Here is a 12,178-nt window from a genome sequence, read left to right as displayed (position 1 = left end):
ACTATGCAAGCCATGTGCAACCCTATATGCTCTGCAAGAATGCAGATGGATGGGTTACTAATCAGGCCTAAGGGGAAATCCCTAAGGATGGCTCGCAAGATTTTGAGAACTGGGTTTAACTGTGCGGAAGCGATTAACATGATGACTGACTGAATGAATGATGGAATGAAAATGATCTAAGGCTGGTTACCCTATAACGCTCTGATACAAATGTGACCTGTGAGGGATTGATCGTAGTAATCACAACCTTAGGCTAACTGAACTTCACTTAATGATGCTTAAGAGAGAGACAAATAGTGTCAATGCAATGCAATGCAGCTATATTAGATGAATGGGTTACAATGAGATCTAAATAGATCTATGTTGCTGTCCTAGATGAAGATCCTTCTTGGGATGAGGGGGATATGATGAATGCTGATGATGAGGACTGTTCCTTGCTCCAATGCTGAGGTCCACTTTTCGATGCCAGCTTCCCTCTATGTAGGATGGTAGGAATGATGAACTGTGTGCTGAATATGCTGGCTATACTGCTGATCTGCTTCTCCCTTGCTCCATGGATGAGAAACGCTGAGGAGAGATGAGACCATGGACTGAATATGCTGCCTATGATGACTGTATGCTGAGTGAACTGCTGTCCCGTTGACTTCCCTTGTCTCCTGGGAAGGAAAATGCTGAAGAGAAGCTTGGATGTTGGACTGAAAAAAATCTGATGCGCTTCTATATATATGGAATGATACTGGTCGGCCAGCTCCTAGATGCTCACGACCTGCCCATAAATGCCATAAATGCTCATAATACTTGTCAGTTGCCACCTACTTGCTGTCAACTGCCACCAAAAATGCCTATGAAGCCTAATGAAGTCTAATGTGCTGCTTTAGATGATGTACTCAGCCTATACCGCGAGATACATGCTGAATACCATGCTTAAATGCTTGATAAAATGCTGGAAAATACCAGATAAATCTTGATAAATCCCGATTAATTCTTGATTAATGTTTATGATGCCATGTCACTTGTACACCTTTCGGGTGTGCACGTGCTCTACTAAACTGTTGGTGGGTGGTATACCTGGCAACCTTTCGACTCCTCTGGTGATCCTTCTCCACTGAAACCACTGCCCCCTTCTGACTTCTTCTGTCGGGGTTGAGGTTGACGGTAGGAGTTGAATCCTTTGAGTCAAAGACTTGTCTACTGTGGGAACTGAATGGCAAATGCTGCTAAAACTGCTTCACGGCGTACAACAAATATCATTCTACCGGGTTCTAATAATGTACACTGCTGATGATGAGCGAGTTTGTCACCATGCACTGAGTGCAGAGTGCATGTGACACGTGGGGACTCCACTTTCTCTAGAATCGACTGAATCTGCACTATGAGTTGAAGTGGATCCCTTTGCTTATGTTTTCTGGAGTTCTATTTGATGTCATTGCCAGATTGGACACTCTGTCTTCTGATGACCTAGCGCCTTACAGTAGTAACACGAAAAGATGCACCAAGCGCTCCTCCACGACCTTGTCCATATAAAGGCGAGCCTGTGGTATGCCTGTAGTGGGCAGATTAACTGGTGCTATCTATTGCACTGAAACTACGGACTGAGTTTTTCTCTGTCTGGCACTGTGGGTGATTAAGTCTACCATTGTACTGGCAAGGTCTGGCATATAGCATAGTAAAGAACAAGTAGACATTCTTCCTTGGTATGACCTTACTTGGAACATTTCGTACACCAGACATCTGATTGTAGTCCAAATCTAGCTTCTCCTACACCTCCACCCTAAAGCTTAGTCCATGCTGCCACAAGTCTATCTTCGACTGTCTCTGGCTTCCAGCTTTTCTTCTTCTAGTTCTTGTGCTTGGATTTTGAATGCGAGTCGTCATCCGAAGTGTCTTCCTCTTGCTCATCCCCTAAAGAATCCTCTTGAGACTTTGTTTTCCCCTTCTTCAAAGTGGAACTCTTCCTTAAACTGCACTCCGATCTTTGAGCAGCCTCTACCAACCCATCAAATCCACAAATGCTATCGTAGGTTTCAACTTCTTCTCTAGATCTCGAACAAACCATTCTCCCATGAGGGCCCCAGTTGGCCAGTCGACAGGATTAACCCAACTTTGCAGAGTTCGAAATTTGGCCACATAATCTTCTACCGGCAAGCTCTTCTGTTTCAGACACCGCAATTTATCCAAGACCTATGAAGAGGTCTTATCCTTGCAGAACGGATGTAGAAAGGTATTGCGCAGGTCCGCATAAGTTGGAAATGCGTTGGGGCCATACTGCGCATGCCAATTTGTCGCTCGTCCATCAAATGTGCCATTGAATGTGTTGCGCTTCTGAATTGTAGTAATGGTCAAGTGGCATGCCATTGGCCAACCGGGCGTTTTCAAAATTTGCCACATGCGTGTCTGGATCCTCCTCCTTACCATGGAACTTCGGATAGATAAGAGAGATGGTGGGCCATGATTGAAAGCTGTGGGGGCAAGGTTACATTGGCAAGGCCAAATGGACTTGAAAAGGCTCTTGGACCTGCTAGAGAGTGATAGCAGGACATGTTGAAGGCGATTCCGCACCTACCCAGCAAGCAGCAAATCTATTATTTAGTAAATTCTGAGCCGCACGAGAGGTTACCACTAGTGGAACATTGAAGTCGTCCATGTGCCGACTATCCTCCGAGTGAACACTAACATTGTCTTTCTCGAGCCTGACAGTGGCGCCTTCATCTTCCTCTGCAACATGACATCATTGTCATCAACATGCTTCCAAACGAGCATTACAACGCCATTCTCGGTCTGTCATTGACGGATAAGATGCATCGTCCGACATAAACTTGGGAGATGATCAGAACCCTCGAATGGTCCGAGTAAGTGCCAAACTTGCAGAGGAATGGAGACAAGGAACTGTTGTCAGGATACAAAGATGTGTTTGCTTGGAGTTACACGGATATGAAGGGTATTGACCCTAGTTTTTATCAACATAGGATTAATCTCAAAGAAGATGCAGTTCCCATCCGGCAGCAGAGGTACCGGATTGATCCGAATTATGCCCGCCAAGTGAAAGAGGAAATTGACAAATTGCTGAAAGTAGGTTTCATTTATTTGATTGATAGAGCTAATTGGGTGTCTCCAGTTGTCATAGTTCCCAAAAAGAAAGGCAAATTGAGAGTGTGTGGATTACCGAAAATTGAACGCGGCCACAGTCACAGATCCTTTTCCACTTCCGTTTACAGACCCATTGTTGGATGTAGTTGGTGGCCATGAGATGTATTCATTTTTGGATGGATTTAGTGGATATAATCAAGTAAGGATGGCACCGGAGGATAAAGAAAAGACAGCCTTTGTCACAGAATGGGGGGTGTTCGCCTTTAATGTAATGACTTTCGGGATGAAGAAGCCACTGGCCACACTTCAGAGGATGTCCAAGAAATCTTGTATGACTTATCTCACAACATTTATGAGGGGCTTTGTGAATGACTTAAGTGTTTTCGAGAGGCATTCACAACATTTGCAACACTTGACATTATGTCTACAGAGGTGCTGTGAAACCAGATTGAGTCTAAATCCATCAACGTGTGCTTTTGCAGTAAGTAGTGGAGTGTTGCTTGGCCACATTGTTTCAGAAGATGGGCTAACAATGGATCCTCAGAAGGTGACTGTCATTGTTCGATTGCAAACTACACGTAACACTAACGAATTGAGCAGATTCTTGGGAGATCAAATGTCATACAAGGTTTCTCAGGTATCTGGCACATGTGGCATGTCCACTATATTTGCTCACAAAGAAGAATGCTCCGTACATATGAAATGAGAAGTGTAAAGAAGCATTCTGGCACTTGAAGATGATATTATCCACAGCGTCGATTGTGCAACCTTCGGATTGGGAGAGGTAGTTCTATGTCTTTGTGGATGCATCAGATGTTGCTATCGGCAATGTCTTAATGCAACAAACCAAGGCTGGATGGTTTCGTTCAATTTATCATGCCAGTCGAATGTTGTTTGTAGTTGAGAAGAATTACTCCACGACAGAGAGAAGCTTTGGGCCATAGTTGCAATGAAACGCATTTCATTTAGTTTGAATGAAACGAAACGTTTAGTTTGAATGAAACGCATTTCATTTAGTTTGAACGAAACGCATTTCATTTAGTTTGAGCGAAACGCATTTCATTTAGTTTGAATGAAACGAAACGTTTCATACAAATGAAATGCGTTTCATTCGTGTCCACCTGGGAACTGTACGATTTAAGCGTTTTTAACCTAGATTCTTTAGTTTTAACTTGAAAACATGTTTTAATGTGTAAATGCTGCATGTTTAATATTGTTTTGCAGGGAAGGCAACATATTTTTTACATATAATAAACTTATATATAAATTTTGGGACCTGTAACCCCCCTGTTTTGTATGAAACGTTTTTGAAACGTCTAGGATTTGAAAGAAACGTTTATGAAACGCGTTTCATGAAATGCCTGGCAACTATGCTCTGGGCATGGTATATTTTGTTAACAAGTTTAGGCATTATCTTTTGTGCAATGAGATCATCATGCATTTATTTATCTGGTGAGCAAGCTTAATCTTATAGGTAATTTGGCAAGATGGATGCTACCTGCTGCAAGAGTTCGAGTTCACCATCGAACATAGACCGGGAAACGAGCATGTAGTTGCTGATTTTCTATCTTGCATAGAATCCGGAGAGCCGGCAGATGGTGTTCCAGATCAATTTCCAAATGCAGAATTGTTTATATTGGATATTCCACGAAATACATAGTATGATGAAATGTTGTTGTTCTTGATGAATGGGACATTTCCAGAAGGCATGAGCCAAGATCATTGGAAGAGGTTGGCACTTAGAAGCAGAACATTTACAGTTGTAGCCAAACAATTGTACAAGATGGGAATTGATCGAATCTTGAAATGGTGTGTCCCAGATCATGAGAAGATAGCAACAATTAGAAAAGGTCATTAAGGCTTCAATGGAGGGTATTTTTTGGAGAAATCATAGGCCGGAAGATATTCTAGGCTGGATTATGGTGGCCGACAGTGGTGAAAGATGCATGGCAATTCGCTAAAGCTTGCGATTTCTACCAGAGATTAGGATAACCAAATGTAGCAAATAGAATGCCACACAATCCAGTGTTGCCTTTGGACCCATTTCAAAAGTGGGGATTGGATTTTGTGGGTCCATTCCAACCACTAGCTCATAGAACTGGCAATAAGTATATACTGATAGCCATTGATTATTGCACTAAATGGGTGGAAGCCAACGCTCTTAGAGATAACACAGTTGCATCTGTAGCAAAATTCTTATATGAAATAATTATGACCAGGTTTGATTGCCCGATAAAACTGGTTAGTGATCAGGGTGGACATTTCTTGAACCAAGTTATCCAGAATCTGACTGAATATCACATGATTATTTATAAAAAGTCTACATTGTATTATCCACAAGCCAATGGTCAGACCGAATCCACCAACCAAGTATTGCAGCAAATCCTGAAGAAGATTGTGAATGAGAACAGAATAGACTGGGATTAGAAGCTATATTCAGCACTCTTGGGCATTCAGAACAACATATAAAGTGGCAACTAAAAGTACTCCCTTCTCATTGGTCTATGTTTTGGAGGCAGTAGTACCAATGGAATTTATAATCCCCAGTTTTCGGGTGGCAATGAGTCATAGATTATCGCCGGAAGAATCAATTACACATCAGCTAGAGCAGTTGTTGGTGTTGGGAGAAAAAAGGCCCCAGAGCAATTGGAATGCTGATGTTGTCCAGAAGCGGCGGAAGCTTTTTGTGGACAGAAATGCGAAATACAAAATTTTTGATGTAGGTGATTCAGTATTATTGTTTAATTTCAGAATGGGTCCACATCCGGGTAAACTCAAGTGGAGATGGACAGGTCCATACCGGAAGCTCAGCATTGGAACATTTGAATTTTGAATTAATATCACTAGATGGTGTGAAATTGCCAAAGCCCATAAATGGATTCAGATTGAAGCTGTATTAATCATGCATTGGCTAGTGTGCAAAGCCGTTGAGTTATTATTATTGTATCGTGGGGTGGCATGTGCTTCATTTCTCTTAGCCGTCCTTCCACATCAAGTTGTGTGCATCGTGATTCTAGTCATCATGAACGTGTGTCTCATTTTCTTGAATGTTTTACGCCACACCCTGTATCTCTATCATCAAAACTCGCATTTTTCACAATCACTTTTTCATTCGCAAAATTCATTGTCATCTCACTCTTACTCTCTATCTTTCACTTACAATCGCTCTTGTTGCTTTCTGTTTCCTTTCGCAAACATGGTGGAATTCGAGAAGCTTACTGTTGTTCTCAATGTGAATGTTATTCACAACCGTGTTTGGCTGGAACGATGGGGCTGTTGTAGTTCGCATCTCTTCCGTGGAACCCTCATTCCTTTAGCAATGATTTAATGGAGAAGTTGCAGGAGGTGCAGAAGAATGGAGTCATCAAGACAGTGACACAAGGCACCCAGTTGTTGACTCCGGAATATGTGGCTCAAGTTTTTGAATTGCTAGTGGAGGGACAATAGATATTCTTGCAGCATCAGATGCTGATATGGAATTCTATTTTGGTTCCAAGGGAGCAGGTAAGGAGTATAAACTGGCAAATTATAAGGATGCACATAACAGATTACATTTCAGATTATTGAGATGATAATTCTTACTCACAAGTTGACATATATGTCAAAGAGGGCAATGGGATTGTATTTATATGCATCAGTTGGGAATTCCGTTGAATGGGCACATATTCTTTTTGACCAGTTATAGGCAGAGTTGAAGAGCATAGGCCCTCAATCAACGACAAAGATTGGCCTGCATTTTCAGTTTTTTGCAAAATGGAGTCCCCAACAATGTGCCGAACCCATTGACAACAGCAATAGGGGCACGAGGGTTCCTCCATGGAGAAAAGAAAAGAAAGAAAGCCCATGACAAACCGACTCTGGATGAGGTTATTGGAACCAAAGAAGAGATCCAAAGGGAATTTTTGGCAATCTAGAGGAATTCCAAAATCTGCAGAGTCAAGATGGTGCAGGCCCATCCAGAGCAATTGCCTTTTCGGAAGAGGTGGACACCAATTTATTAAAGGTAGCCTATCAATATATCACAATGTGTGCCACAAAAACCATAGAGGCAATTACAAGCATAACACCTCAGAAGGATACGTTGCAAAATGAGCTGAATTCTACAAAAGCTGAGTTGGAGAAGATTAAATCAAAGCTAACAGAGCACTCAACAGTCAATCAAAAATTGTAGATTTTCGAAGCAGAGTAGGTGCACTTCAACAAATTGTGTAGAATTTCCGCTTTGAAGTGAATGAGGCTAATCAAGTTAAAGCACAAATGTGAGAGGAGATCTTAGATTTTCAAAGAAAATATACAGATGCAGAACTTAAATGTCAAAAAAAAAATATTAGTACAACATAAATTTTGTATGGATCAACATGAAAAGGAGGCTCAAGTAAACAAAGCGAATCTTCAAATTTTGTAGAGTAGGATCAATGCTTTAAATACCAATGAGGATATAGATATATATGAAATGTCAGCAAAATGATGTAGATAACTATGAAGGTAGAATCCGTGATCTTATGGAGCATTTATATGCCGGATATATCAAAGAATTTGAATACATTAGTGATCTTGCGTGCCACCCAAATTCCCTTCCAACACAAAAAGCTAGATAATCAGTCCGGAGCAGGTGGATCTAGAGATTGGGGATCTGGAGCAGGCACATCCGGAGAAGCTGAATCCGAAAGGCATACAGAAACAACAATAGCAACAACAGGCCAAGTTTCAGGCCAAACTATAGATAAAGACGAAAAGGTGATGGCCGAGGCAGATGAAAGTTTTCAAAGACTTCAAAGAGAATGCATTATTTTTAAAGAACAAGCTCGTGCCTTTCATCACAATTTAGAGCAGTTCAAGAGTGAAGCTGAAGCTATGAGGCTTGCTAATCAAGAACTCAAGAAGAGATGCTAAGCTTGAAGATCAGCGAGTTCTTGATTCAGTGAGAATTACAAAGCTGAAAGAAAGAATTACTTCTTCCAGGGAATTGAGAGACGTTGTTAGAAAGCTGGATCAATATGAAGAGAATATTCAAAGGCTTCATACTCATCATGCTGAATATGAAGAATTGATGGAGAGTAAGGAGAAGCTTTTGGAAACACAAGTTGCAGAATTGAAGACATCAATTAAAGTATTAGAGCGGGAGCTGGAACGGTGTTACACCTGCATCTTAGACACAGTGGAAAATCTAAGATCTAGACGATTACCTTTACCGGCCAACTAGCATGTTGTGCCCACTTCAGCAAGGAAGTTCCGCCACTCGCTCAGCAACCATCTGCAAGTGCTCCAAAAGGTCATTAACAACATCCGGAACGTGCTCCAAAGCCAAGACCTTCCACAATCAATAGACATCTCCTTCAGCTCCAAGTAGATCACGAAGAAGAGGTGCCGTTACCTGACTATATGGTCACAGTAACCATCCAAAAGATACTGAACAAAGTGCAGAAAATCCTGATTCAAGATACACAGAACAACAAACAAAATTTTCAAATTATTTACATAGCTTTGAGTCTACTTCCTTTTTCTCATTGTCTGTGCAATGTTGCATTCGCTTGCAATATGGATAAACAAACTGTTCATTGTTTAATTCTATCATAATGTTTACTGTTAAATCTTCTATTACTGTCCGCCAACACTTGCCCTTTATTTATAGTGTCCTATGGGCTAGTTGGCTAGCTTTTAGGATTGGTTGATTGCCAACCCTAAATATAATATTGCGAATGTCCAAAAATAATAAAAGTGTTCACATTGGTTGCTCATTGGGCACTTGGACCAAGTACAATGAAGTGGTTGAAAGCCCCAAAATTGACCAAGACTTAGCCATGAAGACGCTCTTGGAAGTGGGTAAATGGTAAAGACATGTCCAGGTGACACATGGTCAAAAGAAATGTTTCGGAAGAGGAGGAGAAGGAAGAAGGAGAGGGCCCATGGGCACTCAAGTTGTTACTATAGAGGGGGTCTATAGAGAAGGGGGGGGGGGGGGGTAGGGGGGGATTTGGATTTTTTTTTTCCCCCCCCCCCCCCGAAATGTCACTGGCCAAGAGGTTTCGAGTTTTTTTAGAAATGTTTTGCTTCAAAATGTTTGAGAGCTTTCGAAATGACGAAACACCTTTTTTTTGTGACTATAACGTGGCATCATCCTCTTTTTAATCAGAAAAACTACTGTCATTGCTCCTTTTTTTAGGGAGGTGCTTTCCATTGTTGGGAAGCATGACATGGCCCCTTCTGATACACGCACATAGCAAGGCGTCAGATCTCACTGTCATCTTGTGTGCTTAGGCACTTTTTCTTCAGTCTTTTCAGACCTTTGGAAAGCATTGTAACCTTTTTTGGGTTTCGTAGGTAATTTTTGGCCTCATAAATGCAATTTACTTAACACTTTATCTATAACATGAAGGAAATGAACTTGCAAAATATCCGTGTGGTGCATAGCATGGGTTTTCATAGTTTAATGAATCACTGCTTCGAGTTTTAATGTTGTGCCAGGACCATGAAGCTTGGAGTAATGAATGGTTACAGACTGGCAATTGTCCTATTGCAAAATCCTTTCGAGCAGTTAGTGGTGTCTTGCCTCTAGTAGCAAAAATTTTACAACCTCCTCCAGGTATAAAGTTTCGATGCCCACCTGCCGTGGTGGCCGCCCGTGCAGCTCTTGCTCGAACAGCTGCAGTGAAATCATTAAGACCACAACCTCTACCCACGCGAGTTTTGGCGGTCGGGATGTTGGGGATGGCCCTAAATGTGCCCTTGGGGATATGGAGGGAACACACTGAAAAGTTTTCACCAGCTTGGTTTACTGCTGTGCATGCATCGGTGCCATTTATTGCAATGTTGCGAAAGGCTGTCCACATGCCCAAGTATGTGATGGCTTTCACGTTTGCTGCTTCGATACTAGGCCAAGTGATTGGATCCAGGGCAGAGAGGAGGCGGATTGAGCTTGCTAGTTTAAAGTCAGTTGAAGCTGCATCAAAAGGTGAGGAAGAAACAGTGGGAGATTCTTGGCCCTGCGCTGCAGCTGGGAAGTGTGAGTCAAAGTCTGAAGTGGTATCTGTTGAAAAGATTAAGGCTCCTTGTTCTCTACAATGTGAGAAAGAGGCACGGAGCTTCTCTATCGAACCAGGCCCCTCTCCTGATTCACTCCGTGTGTTTTGATTGTATGCTAATGAATATGCACATTTGGATATCTTGAGATTTTGGGCCAAAAAATAATTGGGCTTTGCATTTAGCAAGCCTATGGTAAGGTAAGGATAACCTTTGAAGCTCTCAAAAGATCTTTCAATTCTTCAAATGCACGATAACAAGCATTTGTTTTTTAAGTTCCAGCTGTATGACTGGATGGCACGAAGCCTTCACTGAATGATTTTGAACTGTGTTTTTGTTGCCTGCCCTTGTAAAGGAGGCGTTAGTGGTATCCATCTAATTTTGGCCTACTCAAGTTACTTTATGAAATTCAATGAAGCAAATGTCATTTAGCATGTTTTTTTCCAAAGGAAGTAATGTTTAGAATCTTATCTCCCCAATTTTTGGTAGAAAAAATGTTAAAACTAGAACTCAGAAAAAGTGTGTGTGTGTGTGTTCCCAACAGTCATGTAGGGACCGTCTCAACAGCGTCGGAAGTAGGCATATTGATCAAGAGGAATGTGCCCATAATGCATCTGATTTCTATTTTGCCATATTGGCCACAGTTCCCAAAAAGTAGACCACACCGAAACTTGCAACAAATAGACGACCAGCTGTACATGGCCATCTTTGATTGCTTCTAGGCAATCACATCCCTAGCCCCCTACAAAGGGGCCTCAGTTGTATTATGATGTTTTGTTTGTGGGTTTTCACTTCGCAAAATGAGGTTTCCCATTGGTAATATAAGAATTACTAAAATAAAATGTGTGTTCCCAACAGAGGCAAGCCCCTTCTAGGGAATTTTTTCTCTTGTTAAAGTAATTCCCTCTTGTTATGAACAGTTGCTAAGAGGATCTTATAAAAATACTTGCAATTTGTGAATGCTTAATTTACTTGGACAGCTTTTTAACTTGCTACAAAAGCCTTCAAGTAACACAATTCTCTCTCTCTCCCACCGCCTCCTTTTTCCCCCCATACATTATTTGGGTGCCCTATTGTAGTTGTCCTCTTGTAATGGCAGCCCATAGCTACAGAGACAAAGCCACTGACCTTGTCTCCATGGTGCTGTCATTGTGGTGCGGGGATCCCTTGTCTCCATGGTGCTGATAAGTCTCGGTGTCATGTTATGGCTCCCTTGTCTTCCCTGCCAGGGAAGCTTGTTGATGTAAGCAGCTGGCACTAACAACATTTCAGAACCTTATCTCTAAGAATGTTTCACCCTTGAAAGAGGCTATCTTGTTCGGTGGGCACAGCAATGAGTGAAGTCTGGACAATGGAAGGAAAGAACAAAAGCTCTTTCTTATTGGGAGCTTTGCTAACACCTAGGCAGCCCCCCACGCATTGAAAAGACAATTCTCTTAAGAGTTTTAAGGTTACCTTGCAATGTGTTCCTCATTTCCATTGTAATTCTTTCTTAGGGTTCCCATTTCCATCCATTTACATTCACCATTCCAATACTAATCTTTGACCAAAATGGAGGAGCTTTGCATTTCTCGAATCATTAAATGCATACCCACAATTTCTAACCCCTCTCCTTGGGGATGCATTCCTAAAATTCTCTCCCCCAGACCCTGCACCTTAGACACACTTGGTCAAGAAGATGGTCTACTCTAAGGTCACATGTGTCATCCAAACCCTTGCCAAAGGTGGTCTATTCTAAGTCACATGTGCCATCAAATGTGGAGAACAACGTGCATTCCCTCAAATATAAAATGCATGCCCACAAGTTCTAACACTCCTCTTTGGGGATGCATTCCTGAACTTCACTTTGTTGAGTCACCCTACACACACTCCGTCAAGGTGTTGTATTAGGGGGTCACATGTGTCATCCAAACCCTTGCTAGATTAGGCTACTCACTTGGCCACATATAATGACGATAGGCAATGTTAGGCCAAGGCAAAAGGACATATCGTATGGCACAAGAAAACCGACAAATCACATGGGCATTTATCATGGACAAAGTTATGTATATTTTAGGACCGTGCTTAGGAT

General features: G+C 41.8%; 1 protein-coding gene across 1 annotated transcript in view; it reads left to right on the top strand.

The window, feature by feature from the left end:
- The window catches only part of LOC147635716 (uncharacterized), a 71,416-nt gene extending 60,875 nt beyond the window's left edge, over window positions 1–10,541 (top strand). Inside the window, exon 3 of the mRNA XM_086803118.1 lies at window positions 9,553–10,541. Coding sequence (XP_086659244.1) covers window positions 9,553–10,218 — 666 coding nt within the window. The 3' untranslated portion in view covers window positions 10,219–10,541. The remainder of the gene's footprint in view (window positions 1–9,552) is intronic.
- The last annotated feature ends 1,637 nt before the right edge of the window (window positions 10,542–12,178 follow it).

This window comes from Cibotium barometz, chromosome 9 (genome assembly GCF_041138505.1).
Source record: "Cibotium barometz isolate CiBa-2024 chromosome 9, ASM4113850v1, whole genome shotgun sequence".
Taxonomy (NCBI): Eukaryota; Viridiplantae; Streptophyta; class Polypodiopsida; order Cyatheales; family Cibotiaceae; genus Cibotium; species Cibotium barometz.
This window is presented reverse-complemented; position numbering and strand designations above follow the sequence as displayed.